Source organism: Mus musculus, chromosome 7, assembly GCF_000001635.26.
Source record: "Mus musculus strain C57BL/6J chromosome 7, GRCm38.p6 C57BL/6J".
NCBI lineage: Eukaryota > Metazoa > Chordata > Mammalia > Rodentia > Muridae > Mus > Mus musculus.
In genome coordinates, this window is record NC_000073.6 from 56,427,075 (window position 1) to 56,449,943 (window position 22,869).

The 22,869-nt window shown below is 39.8% G+C and overlaps 1 protein-coding gene across 5 annotated transcripts in view; it reads left to right on the forward strand.

The window, feature by feature from the left end:
• Oca2 (oculocutaneous albinism II) overlaps window positions 1-22,869 on the forward strand; it is a 296,926-nt gene that overhangs the window by 187,482 nt on the left and 86,575 nt on the right. For 4 of the 5 annotated variants that reach the window (NR_157030.1, NR_157031.1, XM_006540699.1 and 1 more), the window contains one exon: window positions 2,238-2,331. Coding sequence is in view for 3 of the 5 variants with exons in the window: in XM_006540699.1 (XP_006540762.1) it covers window positions 2,238-2,331 (94 nt within the window). In the remaining 2 variants the exon portion in view is untranslated. The remainder of the gene's footprint in view (window positions 1-2,237; window positions 2,332-22,869) is intronic. The other variant, XM_006540700.1, reaches the window with a different exon arrangement.

Below are 22,869 nucleotides of genomic sequence, written 5' to 3' on the forward strand. Positions count from 1 at the left end.
CTAATGCTGTGAGCCTTTAATACAGTTCCTCATGTTGTGGTTTTGTCTTTGAGTTTGTTTATATAGTGGATTACATTGATGGATTTTCTTATATTAAACCATCCCTGCATCCCTGGAATGAAACCTACTTGGTCAGGATGGATGATTGTTTTGATGTGTTCTTGGATTCGATTAGCGAGAATTCGATTGAGTATTTTTGCCTCGATATTCATAAGGGAAATTGGCCTGAAGTTCTCTATCTTTGTTGGGTCTTTCTGTGGTTTAGGTATCAGCGTAATTGTGGCTTCATAGAATGAGTTGGGTAGAGTACCTTCTGCTTCTATTTTGTGGATTAGTTTGTGAAGAACTGGAATTAGATCTTCTTTGAAGGTCTGATAGAACTCTGCACTAAACCTATCTGGTCCTGGGCTTTTTTTTGGTTGGGAGACTATTAATGACTGCTTCTATTTCTTTAGGGGATATAGGACTGTTTAGACCATTCATCTGATCCTGATTTAACTTTGGTACCTGGTATCTGTCTAGAAATTTGTTTATTTCATCCAGGTTTTCCAGTTTTGTTGAGTATAGCCTTTTGTAGAAGGATCTGATGGTGTTTTGGATTTCTTCAGGATCTGTTGTTATGTCTCCCTTTTCATTTCTGATTTTGTTAATTAGGATGCTGTCCCTGTGCCCTCTAGTGAGTCTGGCTAAGGGTTTACCTATCTTGTTGATTTTCTCAGAAAACCAGCTCCTCATTTGGTTAATTCTTTGAATAGTTCTTCTTGTTTCCACTTGGTTGATTTCTCCCCTGAGTTTGATTATTTCCTGCTGTTGTCTACTCCTCTTGGGTGAATTTGCTTCCTTTTGTTCTAGAGCTTTTAGGAGTGTTGTCAAGCTGCTAGTGTGTGCTCTCTCTAGTTTCTTTTTGGAGGCACTAAGAGCTATGTGTCCCATAAGTTTGGGTATGTTGTGGCTTCATTTTCATTAAACTCTAAAAAGTCTTTAATTTCTTTCTTTATTCCTTCCTTCACCAAGGTATCATTGAGGAGAGTGTTGTTCAGTTTATGTTGTGGTGACCTCCAACCATAAGGTTACTTTCATTGCTGCTTCTTAAATAGTGGTAATTTTGCTACTGTCATGTATTGTTATGTAAATATCTGTGTTTTCTGATGGTCTTAGGTGACTTCTGTGAAAGAGTCATTCGATCCCCAAATGTGACCCAGAGGTTGAGAACCACTGCTCTTTAGTCAAAAGTTTGAATTCATGTTCAGGGCTTCTCACTACTCAGACTTGATATCCCCACAAACTTTTCAGTCTCCCTCCCATTGTTTTCTTCATGAGGACACTGGATTTCTTCTACCTCTCTGTTCTGTTCTTATGTTTACAGTCTCAGGAGCATCATTTTCTCCTTCCTATGGACTGTAGCAACTCTGGAGCATCATTATCCACTCACTAAGCCTCAGGGGAATGAGTCTTTTTCTCTACTGCTTATACACTGATGTCAGACCTGAGCTAAGTTGGGGGAGATTGTGTTGTGCATTTGAATACTGATGGGTCCAATTAGGGAGAAAGAAGAGACTTACAGGCTTGGCTGTGTTCATTTTTCATGAACTATTAGCTGTGGGGGTTGGGGGAGGAGAAGGACTGAAATGAGTAATCTGATTCGATAGCCTTGGTTGTGTTCTTTATCCAAACTGTGAGAACTGGCTTATGTTTCAGTGTGCACAGCATGTCTCTTTATGAAAAAGTGTGCACACAAAAAAGCTTATCTAAGAGACCATTTATGTGAAAAAAGTACCCACCAATGAACAAAACTAGGCTATGCCATTGTTTCATATAGTGTTTTCAATCCTCTTCATCTGCTGAAAGAATTTCTTAGGAAAAGTTTGAGCCTAGAGACCAATGGTTCATGTCTGAGGTTTCATGTCACTGTTTTAAAAGGACACACATTGCCACCCATGGTTTTTAGCTTTGTTTGCATTTTTTTTTTCCTAAAAAATACATGGTACTTGATTCCAACAGGGACCTTCTCCTTAGCATCACATAGAGCAGTGATAACTGTGAGGGAATCATGTTATTTACAGACAGGTAACTCCTTTTCTGGTTGGCAACATGTTTTGTTCCCAGACATTTGCAAAGCATTAACTTTGATGATGACTGTATTCATCACATCACAGCCTCTGAGCAGAAGAAAAGAGCAGAAATCAGCTTCCAAGATGAGCTGGGATGTTATTTTATTTTTAAATTTCTGATTCCAGGTAATGGGACACTTATCGGAGCATCCACAAATGTTGTTTGTGCAGGAATCGCAGAGAAGCATGGGTATGGATTCTCTTTCATGGAATTTTTCAGGTATTTAAATATTAAAAAATAATCATTTAAGATGTATCTTTAAGGATCCGGTTCTTTAACTTATTTAATTAAAAAAAAGCACCAATGCATGCTGCTGTATACGTGGATATTCGTCATTTGGTGTTTAGAGACTTTGGTGCAGGTAAGATGAGCTCAGATCAAGGCACATTAGTTGCTAAGACATAATGGCATAGCCTGGATTAGTGTCATCATATTCTGAACGAAGTGAGTTGAGTCAGCAGCTAAGAAACAGTTGTGAGCTTCGTGGACACTTCATGTTTTTCTGTTTTGAAATCTTAATGCTAACTGATCATTAAGGTGGCAAGTGCATAGAGAAATGATGCTAGCAAGGATTTAGGAGTAATGCTGAAAACTGGGTGCACACTAATCATGCCTAGGGCAGCCTGAAAGTTGGTGTTTCATGTGTGAGCACCTCACAGGAGCACTGCACAGAGATGGGTCCAGTGTTATTGGGAGCACAGTTGATCTACAAAAGAAAATCTGTTCCAGAGAGGCTAGGTTCCTTCTATGGTCTTGGTTGCCAGGATGCTTGTTTATCTGGCCCAGGGCTATTTTTCAAGCTCAGAGAAAGAAGAATGGAATCAAGAGGCTTGTGCGAAATGAGCTTTATTTCATGTCGAATCATGAAATTGCAACTTGGTATATGCACAGTAATGGGCTTCTGTCAACCTGTGTGTGAAGAATCCTAACGCAAGTTGGGCTAAGTGGCAGAGAGAGACTATGACTCTTGGAGGCAGTCATTCCTACCCTAGAAAGTTGTCCCTCTGCAAGGCATTGCTTGCCCAGGTCTGAGCTTGGAGAAGATTGCTGTCATACATACTTGAGGACTAAATGGTATCTTAGTCTATGTGAGGCTTTCTGGAGGATGCAAGGCTTTCTGGAGGATCAGATTAATTTACAGAATAGGTACCAAGCAGTCAAACAATGGTTAGCTGCATAGTAGAGAGTCTCAGAACCTGGTAGCTGCTCAGCCCACGAGATGGATACCTTAGAAGTTCCAACCTGGAATTGAAGGTCTAAAAGATTCCTGGAGCATCCCTGGTATTCAGCTTCTATTAGAAGGCAAAGGAAGCTGGTGTCTGCAGATATATCTGCTTAGGAAGAAGTGAAGACAGAGGAGTAGGCAACTTCTTTTTCCTTGAATCCCTTTATATGTGGGTTAGAGGAGAGGCCTCTATGGGTAGACCCCTTCAGGTAATCCTCTTTGTAAATGACCTCGGAGATATACCTTGATCTGTCACTCTTATGAAATATTAAACGCAGCCAAGTTGATAATAAAGTTCAATCACATTTCCTGAACTCCTCTAAACTATGATAATGACAAAGAAATAACTAGTCCTCAGTTCATATAAGTATCTCCTATACAGCTGAGAATTCACTAATTCTTTCTACAGAATATATGACTAAGTCTTTTGAAGAATACTTAGTCTTTGGATATCTCATAACTTAATTATGATAACATAATTTAAATAATACTAAAATGCTGATAGCCATTTGATATTATGTTACATGGAAAATAATAGAAGGTAAAGGAAGCATGACTATTCACTTAATATTTATATTACATATATACACACAAATGCACTCTTCTTTGAATGTGTGTGAATGCTTTGTCTGCATGTGTATATGTGCAGCACATGTGTGCCTAGTACTTAAGGAGCTCAGCATAGGGCATTGCATCTCCTGGAACTGGAGTTGTGAAGGTTGGGAACTGAGTACTCTTAACCACTGAGCCATCTGTCCATACCTAGAAAAACATTCTTAACAAAACAGAAGCAAAACACTCATAACTTTCATGTTCCATTTTCATTCTGTTTGAATTGGGTTGTTTTCCATTGAACTTAACTACAATCATAGGAATATTAAGAAATGCCCTGTAGGGTTAGGGCCATTTGTCTCAGCAGTTAAGAACAATGGCTGCTCTTCCAGAGGACATGGGTTCAACTCCCAGCACCCATATGGGAGCTCACAACTGTCTGTAACTCAAGTTCCAAGAGACCCAACACCCTCACACAGGCAAACATGAAGACAAAACACCAATGTACATGAACTAAAAATAAATAATTAGAACAAAAAGCTGGGTGTGGTGGTGCACAGCTTTAATCCCAGCAGTCTGGAGGCAGAGGCAGGTGGATCTCTGTGATTTTGATCTCTGTGAGTTTGACGCTAGCCTGGTTTACAAAGTGAGTTTCGGAACAATCAGGACTGTTACACAGAGAAACCCTGTCTTGAAAACAAACAAACAAACAAACAAACAAACAATAACAGAAAAAGAAAATAAAAGAAATGAGCTTTAAATTGTTTGTACTCCCTATTTAATCTTCTGTTGTGTGATAGAAGTCCAATTTCCCACAGGTCATCTGAATCAATCACACACACCTGCTATTGCTATAATTCCTACTTTGGCTTGTTGACTCAAGGACATGAAGAATTGAAAGTAACCAAGGAGAAGTGCTAGTGTTCAGTTTAGTGGAGATAATATCATTCTCCCATCTAGGAACCATGTCTTCTCTACTAGCAGAATATAAGGTTGTTGGAGCAAGAAACAGATCTACTTTTGCTCTAATTGTAAACTTGGTTAAGATCAGTGAAAAGCAACCATTCCACAGCCCAAAGGTTATTCTGTCTCGAAATTTCCTCTAGCAAACAAATTGTTCATTACTTTGAAATTCAACTTTGTTAAAATTTTAAAAACTGGGAAAATACTGTCAGATATTCTACTATAGGATAAAACATAAAGGAATCTACAATAAGATTTCCAGCAGAGTTCTCATCCCCTTAAATCTCATGAGCACTGTTATTAACATCTGTATTGCTGTCAGCATTCTTCTACATTCTCAACAGAATGATTCATTGAAATCTTCTTAGAGGCATTTTGGAACATCTTTAGGCCATAGCTCCAAACTCGTGCATATTCTCCCCTAAACAAGTCCCCCCCCCAAAAAAAAACCCAATAAACCATATACAGAATATATTATATTGGGTTACTCAATAGGCATTGGTTATTCAACAATGTCCACCTGCACATTGCAGAGTAAAAGTACACACTAGAGACTCAGCTCATGGAGCTGAGTGAGTCATCCATCCCAATCTAATGCTGAAAGCCTGCACGTTCCTTGGAGGGCCACTAGTGTTTAATCTACCTTAGAAGACTGAGGAGATGAGAGTGTGGTGTCAGCAGAGGGTCACAGCATCAGTGATAGACACACCTGCTCATGAATACACGAAGGAGGTGCATGGATACTGCTTTTCCTCCTGACCATCTATTGACTGGGGTTTGAAGGTTTTGCACTTTGAGGACAATTTTTCCTCTTCAGTTTATCCTCTTTGGAAATGTACTTACAGGCACATCCAGTGGTGTATTTCCTAGGTCATTCTAGCAATCAAGAACAACCACCATGGTCTATTTTCTATCGCAATATCATAATATAAAAAACACTTAGAACTGGGTAATTTGCTGAGAATAATGGTTTGTTTAGCTCTGAAATCTGGAGGCTGAACATCTAAGACGTTTGCCTTTGCATCTGCCTGGCATCTGGTGCAGAGCCTGCTTGCTACATAATAACATGGGAAATGGCATCACTGATGAGACAGAGCAATTATGCCAGAGAACATTTATTACAAAGCCATTCCATCAACGGTCCATTAATTTATTAATTCATGAGATCACTCCATTTATGAGAGTGGACTCTGCATGACTCAGCCACCTCCCAGTGATATCACCTCTAAACACCTAATAGATGAATTTGGAGATTAAGTTTCCATTATGGAAAATTTGAGGGGCATAGTCAAAATTAGTAAGTTGTCCTCATGTAAAAACAAATGATAACTTTGGTGAGATTTAGTTTAATAGACATTTTCCCAGCTCATGAGAAACTATAAATATGGTAAATTGTGTAGAGACATTAACCTGATGGACATTTCTGGGAGCCTGAGATGTGGGAAAAACACAGTGAGCTGCTGTTCAGGACAGCATGTGCTAACTGTTGATTTTCCCACTAGACCCTGGGCATCCTGCTGATCCTGCTGCTAGAGAAGAAGGTGCAAAATATAGTGCTTGACCAAATTATTCCTCTTCAGACTCACTTCTGCCCGTGCTGATAATGAAAAGAGTAATCCTAAATATGAAGAATTGTTTTAATAATGATCATGGCAGTGGTCTCAGCAGACTGACTAGCTTCATGCTACTAAGCTTATTTTTGTGTCATCATCAGGGAGAATTCAGGCCCAGAATATAGCCAAGAAAGAAGTACCGAGATGAGCAGTGTCATGGACAGCCACAGTATAGAGACCTAGACCTGACAAACCAACTCTCCCTCATTTAGATTGAGCTCTTAATTTCAGAAGAGCTAGAGGCTGTCACCTAAATGCTCCTCTTTGGTTATCCAGGCACAGGAGTCAATGGCCTCTCTACTTCCTTTCTATTTTCACTGAGTAGGTAAACTTCATGTAGATTTTGAAGCATTGACTTGGTCTCTTAGGGAGGTAGGAGAGGCCCAGTTTCTCAGGACATATGGAGTGCCTGTAGTTCAACATCAGTGGATACTGTGAGCATGGTAAGTCACAGCTGAAAGCTGGGATGACCTCCAAGAGCCTGCTGACCTTCACAAACCCCTCATATATCACAGTGGATGTCTTGCATGGAAATTGAATGTCCTCATGGTCCAGAGCCACCACAACTTAGCAACTTGGTGAGATCATGTTTTAAAATAAAAACCTAGAAATGGGAGTATGCTCACAAGTAGAACTCTTATCTAGCATACATGAAAGCCTTAGGTTCAAATCCCAATAATACAAAAAGAGGAAAACTCCCAAAACTCAGTTGGGTACATCTTCTTGTAATATGCCTTCAAGTCTTTCATTCTGTTTCTTAGTACTTAATATACAGTTTGTTTACATGAAGGAAGAACTTTGAATAGAAATGCTTTGACTACATTTATTTATTTAATGTATATGTGTGATTTTCTGTATATATGCATGTACCTCATTTGTCTATTAGGGTTCCATAGAGTCACAGAACTTATGGAATGAATCTCTTTCTTTCTTTATTTAAAAGGGGATTTATTGGAATGACTTACAGGGTACAGCCCAACTAATCCAATAATGGTTAGCTGTAACCAGAAAGTCCAGTAATCTAGTAGTTGCTCTGTCCACAAGGTTGGATGTCTCAGTTGGTCTTTTGTATATGCTGAAATCCCAAAGAAGTAGGCTCCAATGCTAGTGAAGAAATGGATGTGCTAGCAAGGCGAGGGCAAGCAGGCAAAGAACAAAATTTTCCTTCTGCTATGTCCTTATATAGACTTCCACAAAAAGGTATGGTCCAAATGAAAGGCATGTCTTCCTGCCTTGGGATCTGGACCAAAGGTTTTTGTTTTCCTACGTCAAAAGTCTGGACTAGACATGGACTCACCACTTCAAACCAAGCAGAAAATTTCTCATGGAGGACTGAAGAGGGCATTGGATCCCCTGGGACGGAAATTACGGATGGTTATGAGCCTTTGTATGGGTGGTAGGAATTGAACCCTGGTCCTCTGGAAGAACATCCGCTGCTTTTAACTGATGAGCCATCTCTCTAGCTCAATGGATGAGGTTAATATTGAACACCTGTTATATAGAATATTCTTTCAGCTCCTGTGAATTTAAAGCTGACTTTGGATATCCTTACCACATGGCAGGGTTGGCTTCTCTTCTGTGTCTCTGAAGATGCTGTGTTATCACCACCTTTCCCCTTAGTTTCTTTTCCTGTTGCTGTGATAAAATTCCCTGACAAAAGCATCTTAAGGGTAAGAGGGTTTACTGTAGCTCACAGCTCAAGGGCCGTGTGTGTGTGTGTGTGTGTGTGTGTGTGTGTGTGTGTGTGTTGGGGGATTTCTGTCAGCAGGAGCTTGGGACTCTAGACACAGTGTGTGGTAATTAGGGAGCAGAGAGGGATGAACACTGTTCACTTTCTTTCCTCTTCTCATTTTCCGTGTGATAGACTCATACATTTCTATGATAAATTTTCACTATTTTCATGCAGATTCTCCTTCCTCTCCCTCCCCCTCTCCTACTAAAACCCTTCTTTCTAACATGTCCATCTACTGGTTTCCTGTATTCTTTTTGTGTGTGACTCACTGAGTTGAATTAGAATATCTTGCCTGAGCTTGGATGGGAGGTACTTACTAGGGCTTTATTGATATCATTACTATGATATCACCAAAGAAAAGGACATCCTTTCCCCAGTACATTTCCCATACCCGTATTTGAAGAAATGGTGACGAGCCTCATCACCTGCAGCTCTTAGGCAGGTAACCCAGTTGCAGTGACTTCATGAAGGGCAAAGGCCATGTCATGTCCTCAAGACGTCTTTTTGCTTCATGTCTGTCTTAGTCAGGATTTCTATTCCTGCACAAACATCATGACCAAGAAGCAAATTGGGGAGGAAAGGGTTTATTCAGCTTACAATTCCATACTGCTGTTTATCACCAAGGAAGTCAGGACTGGAACTCAAGCAGGTCAGAAAGCAGGAGCTCATGCAGAGGCCATGGAGGGATGTTCTTTACTGGCTTGCTTCCCCTTGCTTGCCCAGCCTGCTCTCTTATAGAACCAAGACTACCAGCCAGAGATGGTCCCACCCACAAAGGGCCTTTCCCCCTTGATCACTAATTGAGAAAATGCCTTACAATTGGATCTCATGGAGGCATTTCCTCAACTGAAGCTCCTTTCTCTGTGATAACTCCAGCTGTGTCAAGTTGACACAAAACTAGCCAGCACAATGTCTTCCCATCCTATGCTCTTGCAAGATTTCCATTCCCCTTTCTATGATTTTCCTTGTGCAGTGTGTGTGTGTGTGTGTGTGTGTGTGTGTGTGTGTGTGTGTGTATAATATAGACATCTCATCCCCTCCTTCTTTCTTTTTTGAACAGTTCCAGATCCCAGCCCTGGAAATGATTCTCTCCACAGAGACTTCCCATCTCAATCAATCTGATCAAGATTATTCTCCACAGGCTTTCACCTAGGATCTAGGTTTAGATGTTTTCTTACCCTCACAGTTGTGCCCTGAAACCTGTCTAGGTGACTCTAGATTCTGTCCAGCTAACAATGGACACTAACCAACACACATTTCTAGGAGGCCTGCTTGGAAATGCTTTCCGTGATATCTCTAAGTTGCTTGTTCATTTTGCTTCAGGCCTGAAGAATTTAAAAACTTACCTTTGAAGTCTCAGCTTTATTAGACTGTCCTCTGGTGTCCCAGGGGCTTTATAACGTATAAGACTTTGTCTCCTTTTAGTTTCAAAAAGTTCCCTAGGATCGTAACTTTAAATATTTGTTATGTTCCTTGCCTCTTGGCTCTCTTTATGTGACTTCTTATTGTCTCACATTTAACTTATTTTTTCATAAAAATATGGGAATGTTTTCTGTTCCTTCACTGTCCTTTATTGCCTTCCCCTTGGCTTTACTCTTTCTGTCTTAGCATTTGATCTTCATTTGTAGCATAATTAGGTCTTTGAATTCTTACTTTGTATTTTTGTCTGCTTCTGTTCTTAGTATTTAAGGTTTGATTCAAGTTAATTTATCAAATTCTCATGTTGTGTCTGAGCATATGCCATTCCTGCAGTGTTTTGGTCTAGTATTTTTTCTTAGTTTACATTTGACTCTTTTTTTGTTGTTGTTTTGCTTTTTTTAAAAAAAAATTATTTATTACGTATTTTCCTCAATTACATTTCCAATGCTATCCCAAAAGTCCCCCATACCCCCCCACTTCCCTACCCACCCATTCCCATTTTTTTGGCCCTGGTGTTCCCCTGTAGTGGGGCATAAAAAGTTTGTGTGTCCAATGGGCCTCTCTTTCCAGTGATGGCCGACTAGGCCATCTTTTGATACATATGCAGCTAGAGTCAAGAGCTCCGGGGTACTGGTTAGTTCATAATGTTGTTGCACCTACAGGGTTGCAGATCTAAACCAGAGACACTGAAACTTATAGAGGAGAAAGTGGGGAAAAGCCTCGAAGATATGGGTACAGGGGACAAATTCCTGAATAGAACAGCAATGGCTTGCACTGTAAGATCGAGAATTGACAAATGGGACCTCATGAAACTGCAAAGCTTCTGCAAGGCAAAAGATACTGTCAATAAGACTAAAAGACCACCAACAGATTGGGAAAGGATCTTTACCTATCCTAAATCAGATAGGGACCTAATATCCAATATATATAAAGAACTGAAGAGGGTGGACTCCAGAAAATCAAATATCCCCATTTAAAAATGGGGCTCAGAATTGAACAAAGAATTCTCACCTGAGGAATACCGAATGGCAGAGAAGCACCTGAAAAAATGTTCAACATCCTTAATCATCAGAGAAATGCAAATCAAAAAACCCTGAGATTCCACCTCACACCAGTCAGAATGGCTAAGATCAAAAATTCAGGTTACAGCAGATGTTGGCGAGGATGTGGAGAAAGAGGAACACTCCTCCATTGTTGGTGGGATTGCAAGCTTGTACAACCACTCTGGAAATCAGTCTGGCGGTTCCTCAGAAAATTGGACATAGTACTACTGTAGGATCCAGCAATACCTCTTCTGGGCATATATCCAGAAGATGTTCCAACCAATAAGAAGGACACATGCTCCACTATGTTCATAGCAGCCTTATTTATAATAGCCAGAAGCTGGAAAGAACCCAGATGCACCTCAACAGAGGAATGGATACAGAAAATGTGGTACATTTACACAATGGAGTACTACTCAGCTATTAAAAAGAATGCATTTATGAAATTCCTAGGCAAATGGATGGACCTGGAGGGCATCATCCTGAGTGAGGTAACCCAATCACAAAAGAACTCACACAATATGTACTCACTGATAAGTGGATATTAGCCCCAAACTTAGGATACCCAAGATATAAGATACAATTTGCCAAATGCAGGAAACTCTAGAAGAATGAAGACCAAAGTGTGGACACTGTGCCCCTTCTTAGAATTGGGAACAAAACACCCATGGAAGGGGTTACAGAGACAAAGTGTGGAGCTGTGACGAAAGGATGGACCATCTAGTGATTTCCATATGCAGGGATCCATCCCATAATCAGCATCCAAATGCTGACACCATTGCATACGTGGGTGGGTAGGGGATTGGGGGTGGGTATGGGGGACCTTTGGGATAGCATTGAAAATGTAAACGAGGAAAATACCTAATTAAAAAAAGATTTTGCTGAAAGGACCCAGATACAGCTGTCTCTTGTGAGAGTAGGCCGGGCCTAGCAAACATATAACTGGATGCTCACAGTCAGCTATTGGATGAATCACAGGGCCCCCAATGGAGGAGCTAGAGAAAGTATCCAAGGAGCTAAAGAGATCTACATTTGACTTTTTGGAAACATCTGTAGGGTGCTTTGTGTATGCATTTTTACAGTCGTTTTGAGTTTGGATTCTTGTGCTTCAGAGACAGGCTACCAGTTTGAGTCTTTCCCACTATTCAGAGTTTAATAGAAGTCTTCAGCCTTTGCTGCAAACTCCAGAGTCTGTCTTCTGAGTTTTATTTTGTTATAGCTTTGAGAGATAACTAATCCATGAATGCTTTGTTTCTTTTATCTTACAGTGTTCTCCATTTTCTCCCCTCATTGCTTTCCCCTTCTCTCGGTCCTTAATGGATGCATGAGCCTGTCTTGCTCTTTTCTATCTCCTCCCCCAGCAAGGATGCCACCCAGGATATCATGTGGAGACATGTGAATGGCATGATTCTCTGCATCCTGTGCTCTTTGCTACATTTCTTAATTAAGGTTGGCCTTCCTTGCACTAGCTGTTGTTTCTTCAATGTTACACATTTATTGCTTCTTTCCTCTTTTAGTTAAGTCTTTGTTTTCTTTTTGCTGCTATTGTTTATTTTTGTTTTTGGCTCTGATAGTTGTTTGCACAAGCTAGGGGTAGGTGCATAAGAGGAGAGATGGTCATGATGAGAACTGATGAATGTTCATGGTCTTTTCAGTCTTTAGTGTGAGATGCTTTGTTAGTCTTTAATGTTGGTGCATGAGTTTATTGTGGCTCCTTTCATGGTGCCTTCCAGAGCTCCTCCTTCTTTTAAAGACAGGATTTTGTTAATTCCATTTTGCACCTCGAGCCTACCACACCCATGTACCTCCCCTCTACCACCACCACCAAGAGCATCTTTTCTTTTTTTCCAGGAAAAGGTACCCCCTTTTTTCCATTGAGGAGAATTATTTTTATGACTAGAGATTGTTCTGATATATTCTTTCACTGGGTAGAAATGTAGTCTCCTGTGCGTGTTCCTACAGGGAGAGATTGCTGGTTTTCACTCCTACTCACAATATACACACATCTATAAAAAGGCTGTTTTATCAATTGATAATGTAGACTTGTTGCTATCTCTTTAAGTTTGGAGACATATTAAATTAATTTTTCATGAAAGCAAGTTTCTATAAAGACAATATTTTGTTTTCTTTTGAAATTTATTGGAGCATAAGTAACTTTTATGAGGCTCTAAAAAATGAACAAGCTGATAAAACAAAGCAAAAAGTGAAAATATATCCAGAGAATAGAGAACACCATTCTTGAAGCTGATTTAAAGATGACCTGGCTTTACTTATTGTGACCATCGACCGACACTGTCAGAGTAGAATTCTTTGTAGATTTATAAAGCCTGCCTAGCCACTGCTTCAGGGACCTCTGGCTAGACATGCATATATTCTCAAAGGTCACAGCAGATGCTAATGTATTACAGGGTCCTTTTCTAAAGGTTAATCTTTGGACCGCCATGTGCAGCCTTATAGCCGCAGAGACAGAGTCCTTCCTTCCTCCTGAGGGATGAAATCATACATATCAGGTCCATGGTTTTTGAATGTGAATTTCAAACTTGGTCTCTTCTATATATTTTGCTGTTCATAAAAAGGAGAAAAGAAAGGGAGAGAGAGGAAGGCCATTTTCCATGTAGTTTTCTTCCTGCTGGAGAAGTAGACATCTGTTTTCTTGGAGCAACTGATAGCTTTTGTTTTTCAATTTCATTTATCATCATCATCATCATCGTTGTCGTCGTCACATTGTCACCATTACCACCACCACCACCACCACCACCATCATCAGTATTGTGTGTGTACATGTGTGCCATTGAGCTTGTGGAGGACTCAGTTCATCAGGTTTGTAGAACAAGCACTTCTAACTACTGGGTTGCTTAGCTGGCTCAGAGCAACAGGTCCTCTTAAACGAAGTCATCCACCCCTCATTTCTGCATTCTTAATAGGAACATGAGAGAGCTCTCCAGTTGGTTTGTGCTAAGATTTCAGTTTAGGGATGATCCGACTTGGGTAAGTTGATGTATTGAATATCAAGTGCTACTGATCAGCCATCATGATAATGAGTATAGTTAATGTGGCAGATGCTGGGCAGCTGGAGAACAGTGGAGTGCTAACTGGGAAATAGGCAAAATCAGCCTACATAGATAGAGGTAGCTTCAAAATCCTGAATACCATGGGAGAATGCAGAAGAGGTGGCCCAGAAAAGTCTTAATAATTGTTTATTCATTCTGTCCCATGTTTTAAAGGAGTAAAACAACCTATAGTTGGTTTGTGGCAACCATGCTTCAATTGTTTATGTGTTCCAGGAATTTACATTCTGTCACCTCAGTGCTGAGGAAGAATCATTAAGATCTCCTAGGACTAATGCAGGGATAACAAAGCTCACGTTGAAAGATCAGCACACAGCAAGCTGCTGTCGAGGTACTGGAAGTGAAGTATCTTACTTACTAGGCTCTTGTTAAGACACAGATTGGGAACTAGAAAGGTGGCCCAGCCATTAAGAGCACTTAGAGACATCCCAGGTTTGGGTCTCAGCAACCACATGGCAGAACCATGATGGTCACCCTCTACTGGTTTCCATGGGGACTACTGCATCCATGCGCTCTCCCCTGCATCCACCCTCTCTTTCTCTCTTGATCTTGAGAATATATATATATATGTGTGTGTGTGTGTGTGTGTGTGTGTGTATGTGTGTGTGTGTGTACATATACATATATATGTATATACACATATATATGTGTGTATACATATATATAATGTAGATCTATTACCTATGTATGTATACATGTATGTATGTATGTATCTCTCTATATCTATCTATCTATCTATCTATCTATCTATCTATCTATCTATCTGAATGTAGAAAAACACTCATGAACATAAAATAACAGTAAAACTTAAAACAAGAAGCAAACCAGGGTCACAGGTGCCATAGGTAGAAGCCTGAGAATAGAGCCTGAGTCCCAAGGTATCAGAGTTGAGAGAAGGGCCTTAGTTGTATATCTATGGTCCAGTTATTGTGGTTGCATGCAAACTTGTTTCAGAATGTAGTAATTAAAAGATAGTTATATCACCTTTAATGTCCTGTTGTTACCTAATGTGAAGAAGCCAGTGTACTTCTGTTCTCAGAACTGTTGGGGTCTGTTTAAGCCAGGGGCTTGAATCAGTTATTCCTTGCTCATTTCTGTGTTATTTCTCATCTAGGGCTGCAGAGACTCAGACATCTGGGGATGCTATGCTAGAGACTCTTAGGCCTTTTTCTGTAACTATGTTATAGGCTTTCCCAGATGCACAAGTAGAAATATTTTTATTTTATTATTAGCTTTTGAAGTAGTATTTTAAACATCTCCTTCTTCTCCCCCATCCCAGTCCCTCCATCATTCCCCACAGCTCTCTCTAATTCATGACCCTCTCGAATTCATGAGCTCCTATTCTTATTATATTCATGCACACATACACTTTCTCTCTCTCTTTCTCTCTCTCTCTCAAACACACACACACACACACACACACACACACACACACACACACACACACACACAGAGTTTATTGAGCTCATTACATGTTATTTATAGGTGTGTGTGTTTAGGGCTGACCACTTAACCCTATCATGGGGCTTGTTCCTGGAGAAACTTGTTATCGCTTTCCCAGTAATCACTGCCTGTAGCTCTTCATCTAGAGGTGAGGTCTTGGGAAATGTTCCCCATCCTCATTAGCCTGCTACTTGTTGTTATTACGAAGGTCTTGTTCAGGCAACCACATGGCTGAGACTTCAGGGGTGCAGCTTCCTGATCATGTCTAAGAGGCACTATTTAACAGTAAGCATCCTGGAGGTCCTCCAGCTTTTACAGTGTTTCTGTCCCCTCTTCCATGATTTTCCCTCAGCATTAAGATGTAGAGATTTATTTTCAGATGAATCATTAGGGTTAGGCATCTTATTCTCTACATTTTCACCAGATGTGGTTCTTTGGAACAGCCCCAGTTTGCTACAAAAGGAAGCTTTTTTGATGATAGGAAATACACACACACACACACACACACACACACACACACACACAAAACATACATACATGCATGCAAACTCTTATATATATTTATTTTCTGGGGTAGTGTCCTATAGACTACATAGGAAGAAGCCTGTAGTCTGATCTATTGCCAAATCTATTGTTTCTGAGTTTCTGTTTCTTCTGCCTTTGCTGTATTAATATAAATAAGGCTTTATCACTAAATTTAAATCTGTTTTCCCCATAAAATGCTCATCTTGTACTAGCACTAACTGTATTAGCGCCTCACATGATGAGAAAATGTTTGATACAGTAGATAGAACTTCCTATGTTTTATTCCTTGTGAATCTGAGCCCGGCTTGGTTTGATGACCTAGGAACTCATGCTTTAGGTATGAACAATCTTACTAGTCCCAAAAGATTTGTTGCTGCTTTCATTTTCGAAATTACTGCTTTAATTGAAATCTTAGCATCTGTCATAGTCTCTGTACTGCCTTGGCTCAGCAAATACATCCTGCAGAACATGTTAACCAGTTTCTAAGAATGTCTCCTTAGTACTTACTACACAGGAAAACATAAACAATAACTTAGAGGGTAAGATAAAGGCATTAGAAGAAGAAATCTTCTTTATATATTATCAAATATATAAACAATAATTTAGAGGGTAAGATAAAGGCATTAGAAGAAGCAATCTTCTTTATATATTATCAAATTCAAAATATTAAGGTTTGATTGACTTTTCGCTGTCATTCACCATTCAATTGGCTATATGTCTCCTACTCCAGTATAATCCATCTGAGCTGTCATGGGAACAAGTTAAATCCCATCTCCATTGGCTTGTGGAGTAGTCCTGATCTGGCAATAAATATGCAGATTTTATATTGACAAATTTCAGCTTTGAGCTCAGCACAATTAAAATCTACTTGAGTCTCAAATGTTGCAAAAAAATTTTGCAGTCTCTGAGATCCATTGTCTCAGGACAAGGCTTTCTGTCTTCCATTATTAATTTGGGAATAATTCTGGGAGTTGGTCTAATTTTAATTCTTATCCTTTCAGTCATCTTCCAGGGATTAAGAAATGCCCTGCATGCCACAAGCCTTACAGTTAATAGATAAGAAAAAGGGAGATGGCACAGCCATGAGTAGTGAAAAACTGGCGAGAGCCACGAAGCCAGCACAGCTGCCCCACACAGTCTAGCAAAGCTCAGCCAAGTGCTGCCTTTTATTTTGGGTTTCTGATCTCTGCACGTTTCATTTGTGGAGGGTTTTTTACATTGTGATTCATTAATTCCTTTTACCCAGAAAATTATTTCTGCTCTCAAAGAAGTAACCTTATCTGGCCTTCGTCGGTAGTCTTCCTTGCCATGGAGATTGTGAAAAGCACAAAAACATTAGATAGTCCCAGAGTGTTCTTGACACATCTGCCCCTAAGCAAACTCAGAAATATTAGATTGGTAACTGGTCAGATTATGGGCTTCTTCCTGTATGTGGCCTATAGGCCACTGCACCCAGAAGATAAAATGTAATAATGAAGTTAGTTTGCCTAAAACAACCTTTGATAATGCATTAACATAAAATCAAAATTAGATTTTGCCAATCATAAGGAGACTGGCTCACATTAAATTATTGTGGGGTCTTTTAACTAAAAAAAGAAAGAAAGAAAGAAAGAAAGAAAGAGAGAGAGAGAGGGAGAGAGAGAGAGAGAGAGAAAGAAAGAAAGAAAGAAAGAAAGAAAGAAAGAAAGAAAGAAAGAGAGAAAGAAAGAAAACCCAAAAAACAAAACAAAGAGAAAACAAATGAATGGAACAGGTCAGCCTGCAACCTGGGAGATCTTTCAAGCATTGAAGCTAGGCTAACTCACAAGTTATACTTCAACCACTACGAATTGATCAAGGCTTGGTAACTCATCTAGACTGACTCAGATATATATATCTTTAGTGTTCTATATAAATGTAAATAGTCTCTCTCTCCTTTCTCTCTCTCTTTCTACACACACACACACACACACACACACACACACACACACACACACACACACATACACACACACTGGTTAGACATGTTACTGGTATAAAAAACAGTCAGTAGTAGGTTCTCTACTAGGGTCTATGACCTGTCCAGCCATTGGTAACTGTCTTAGTTCACAGTACCAGGCATGGCGTCCCTCTTATTGTTCATTTTTTGAATTTAATCAGACAGCAGCTGATTCCTGCCAAGATAAACGTGCTACTATTACACTGTTGGAGATATCTTGGGAGGCCACTCATTGTGGTTTATAGGTATCTTAGTTAGGTTTCTATTGCTGTGATAAACACCATGACCAAAATCAACATGGGGAGCAGAGGTTATTTCAGCTTACATCTTATAGTTCCTCATGAAGAGAAGAAACTCAAGGCAAGAAACTCCAGCCTGGAGGCAGCAACTAAAGTGGGTACTTATTTCTACATCAAACATTAATCAAGAAAATACTGCATAGTTGCCTAGATGCTAATGTGACAATGGCAGTTTCTTAATTGAGGTTCCTTCTTTCAAGATGACCCTCACTTATGTCAACTTGACAAAACTTAACCAGTGTAGTAACCTCTACAAGTGGGTAGGACTGTTGTTTGATTTCACCCCTTAGCAGCTTGTGCCATACCTTATGATACTATGAGAGCTATTCCACAGGGAGGAGGCCTCTAATTTGGGTCATCTCCATTCCTCCAAGTCCTGATTCTCAAATGTGTGGTATCTTCAGCAACAGGGTATTACCTTCAAGTTCTTGGAGACAATCAAAGATTGGCAATAGCTTTTATTGTTTGGGAGTCTCTTACAGTGTTATTAACATTTCTAAGGTAAGTTCCCCATGCCCAGCAGTAGTGTTTCTGTCAGATAGTCTATAGCTATTGAAAGAAACACAATCACCTCATGTGAGGTAACTGTTTAAACTATCTATCTACTCACCTCTATCTATGTTTCTGCTATGTATGTGTGTATGTATGAATGAATGTATTATGTATTTATGTATGTATGTATGTATATATGTATGTATGCATGTATGTATTATCCATCCATATCTATCATCTATCTATCTATCTATCTATCTATCTATCTATCTATCTATCTATCTATCTATCTATCTATCTATCCATCCATCCATCCATCCATCCATCCATCCATCCATCCATCCATCCATCTATCTATCTATCTATCTATCTATCTATCTATCTATCTATCTACCTATCTATATTTTCCACCAACTATCTATTTATTCATCTTTCTCTCATCTAGTGTATTTCTAAGTAAACAGAAAATGTGTTTCCCTATGCTCTTTAAAAATATATTTAGTGTTATTTATTTTCCTTCTTCTCTTTCTATATTACCCTTCCTCTCTAGGTAAAGTAATTACCCACCTCCCATTTTTCCTGTTTCCCCTTCATCAGAGCTAGGCTCCACAAATAGGAAATAAGCATGCGGTGTATGTTGTTCTGAGTCTGGGTGACCTTACTCAGTATAATATTTTTCCAGCTTTAGTCATTCATCCAGAGATCTTATTTCTCTTTACAGTTGACTATCATTCCATTGTGTAATATGTACCACAATTTCATTAACCTTTCATTGGTTGAAGGACTTTTAGGTTCTTTCTATATCTTAGCTATTGTGAATAAAGCAGCAATGAACACAGCTGATCATACATCTGTTGAGTCCTTTGGGACTATGTCAGAAGTGTCATATAACTGGGCATATAGGCCAGCCTTTGAAGAATTTTCTACACTGATTTCTGTAGTGGTTTTAATTCCCAGTTCCACATTACTAAGGATGTTCAATACTTTTCCAGATATTTCATAGCCATTTTATTTCTTATTGTGAGAACTCTGTAATGCAAGATACCCTGGATACCCTCTGCTGATCTCTATAGGCACCAAGCACTCATGCAGTACATATACATACTTCAGGCACCCCCCCATACACATGAAATAACTCTTGCTGGTTATTATTTACCTACTTGACACAAACTAGCACCATTTAGGAAGAGAGAACTTCATTTCAGGAAATGCTTCCACCAGATTGGACTATGGGAATGTCCGTGGGGCATTTTTTTTCTTTCTTTCTTTTTTGTCTATTTATTTATTTATTTATTTATTTATTTATTTATTTATTTGGTTTTTTCTTCATTTACATTTCAAATGCTATTACAAAAGTCCCCCATATCTCCCCCACCTCCCCTACCCACCCACTCTCACTTCTTGGCCCTGGCCTTCCCCTGCACCGAGGCATATAATGTTTGCAAGACCAAGGGGCCTCTCTTCCCAATGATGGCCAACTAGGACATCTTCTGCTACATATGCAGCTAGAGGCACGAGCTCCTGGGGTACTTGTTAGTTCATATTGTTGTTCCACCTATAGGGTTGCAGACCCCTTTAGTTCCTTGGGTACTTTCTCTAGCTCCTCTATTGGGGGCTCTGTGATCCATCCAATAGCTGACTGTGTGCATCCACTTCTGTGTTTGCTAGGCCCTGGCATAGTGTCACAACAGACAGATATATCAGACTCCTTTCAGCAAAATCTTGCTAGTATATGCAATGGTGTCAGCCTTTGGAGGCTGATTATAGGATGGATCCCCAGGTATGGCAGTCTCTAGATGGTCCATCCTTTTGTCTCAGCTCCAAACTTTGTCTCCATAACTCCTTCCATGGGTGTTTTATTCCCAATTCTAAGAAGGGGCAAAGTGTCCACATTTTGATCTTCGTTCTTCTTGAGTTTCATGTGTTTTGCAAATTGTATCTTGTATCTTGGGTATTCTAAGTTTCTGGGCTAATATCCACTTATCAGTGAGTACATATCATGTGAGTACATATTTGTGATTGTGTTACCTCACTCAGGATGATGCCCTCCAGGTCCATCCATTTGCCTAGGCATTTCATAAATTCATTCTTTTTAATAGCTGACTAGTACTCCATTGTGTTAATGTACCACATTTTCTGTATCCATTCCTCTGTTGAGGTGCATCTGAGTTCTTTCCAGGTTCTGGCTATTATAAATAAGGCTGCTATGAACATAGTGGAGCATGTGTCCTTTTTACCAGTTGGAACATCTTCTGGATATATGCCCAGGAGAGGTATTGTGGGATCCTCTGGTAGTACTATGTCCAATTTTCTGAGGAACCTCCAGACTGATTTCCAGAGTGGTTGTACAAGCTTGCAACCCCACCAACAATGGAGGAGTGTTCCTCTTTCTCCACATACTCACCAGCATTGGCTGTCACCTGAATTTTTGATCTTAGCCATTCTGACTGGTATGAGGTGGAACCAATCTCAGGGTTGTTTTGATGTGCATTTTCCTGATGATTAAGGATGCTGAACATTTTTCCAGGTGCTTCTCAGCCATTTGGTGTTCCTCAGGTGAGAATTCTTTGTTTAGCTCTGAGCCCCATTTTTAATGGGGTTATTTGATTTTCTGTAGTCCACCTTCTTGAGTTCTTTATATATATTGGATATTAGTCCCCTATCTGATTTAGGATAGGTAAAGATCCTTTCCCAATCTGTTGGTGGCCTTTTTGTCTTATTGATGATATCTTTTGCCTTACAGAAGCTTTGCAATTTTATGAGGTCCCATTTATTGATTCTTGATCTTACAGCACAAGCCATTGCTGTTTTATTCAGGATTTTTCCCCCTGTGCCCATATCTTCAAGGCTTTTCCTCACTTTCTCCTCTATAAGTTTCACTGTCTCTGGTTTTATGTGGAGTTCCTTGATCCACTTAGATTTGACCTTAGTACAAGGAGATAGGAATGGATCAATTCAAATTCTTCTACATGATAACAACCAGTTGTGCCAGCACCAATTGTTGAAAATGCTGTCTTTTTTCCACTGGATGGTTTTAGCTCCCTTGTCAAAGATCAAGGGACCATAGGTGTGTGGGTTCATTTCTGGGTCTTCAATTCTATCCCATTGGTCTACTTGTCCGTCACTATACCATGCAGCTGTGTTTTTTTTTTTTTTTTTAAATCACCGCAATTGCTCTGTAATACAGTTTTAGGTCAGGCATGGTGATTCAACCAGAGGTTCTTTTATCATTGAGAAGAGTTTTTGCTATCCTAGGTTTTTTGTTATTCCAGATGAATTTGTAAATTGCCCTTTCTATTTCATTGAAGAATTGATTGCATTGAATCTGTAGATTGCTTTTGGCAAGATAGCCATTTTAAAAATTTTTTTTAATTGGGTATTTTCCTCGTTTACATTTCCAATGCTATCCCAAAAGTCCCCCATAACCTACCCCCCCCCACTCCCCTACCCACCAACTCCCACTTCTTGGCCCTGGTGTTCCCCTGTACTGAGGCATATAAAGTTTGCACAACCAATGGGCCTCTCTTTCCACTGATGGCCGACTAGGCCATCTTCTGATACATATGCAGCTAGAGACATGAGCTCCAGGGGGTACTGGTTAGTTCATATTGTTGTTCCACCAATAGGGTTGCAGATCCCTTTAGCTCCTTGGATACTTTCTCTAGCTCCTCCATTGGGGGCCCTGTGATCCATCCAATAGCTGACTGTGAGCATCCTCTTCTGTGTTTGCTAGGCCCCAACCTAGTCTCACAAAAGACAGCTATATCAGGGTCCTTTCAGCAAAATCTTTTTAGTGTATGCAATGGTGTCTGCGTTTGGCAGCTGATTATGGGATGGATCCCCGGGTATGGTAGTCTCTAGATGGTCCATCCTTTTGTCTCAGCTCCAAAGTTTGTCTCTGTAACTCCTTCCATGGGAAGATAGCCATTTTTACTATATTGATTGTGCCAATCCATGAGCATGGGAGATCTTTCCATCTTCTGAGATCTTCTTTAATTTCTTTCTTCAGAGACTTGAAGTTCTTATTATACAGATCTTTCACTTCCTTAGTTAGAGTCACGCCAAGGTATTTTATATTATTTGTGACTATTGTGAAGGGTGTTGTTTCCCTAATTTCTTTCTCAGCCTGTTTATCCTTTGTGTAGAGAAAGGCCATTGACTTGTTTGAGTTAATTTTATATCCAGCTACCTCACCGAAGCTGTTTATCAGGTTTAGGAGTTCTCTGATGGAATTTTTAGGGTCACTTATATATATTATCACATCATCTGCAAAAAGTGATATTTTGACTTCTTCCTTTCCAATTTGTATCCCTATGATCTCCTTTTGTTGTCAAATTGCTCTGGCTAGGACTTCAAATAATATGTTGAATAGGTAGGGAGAAAGTGGGCAGCCTTGTCTAGTCCC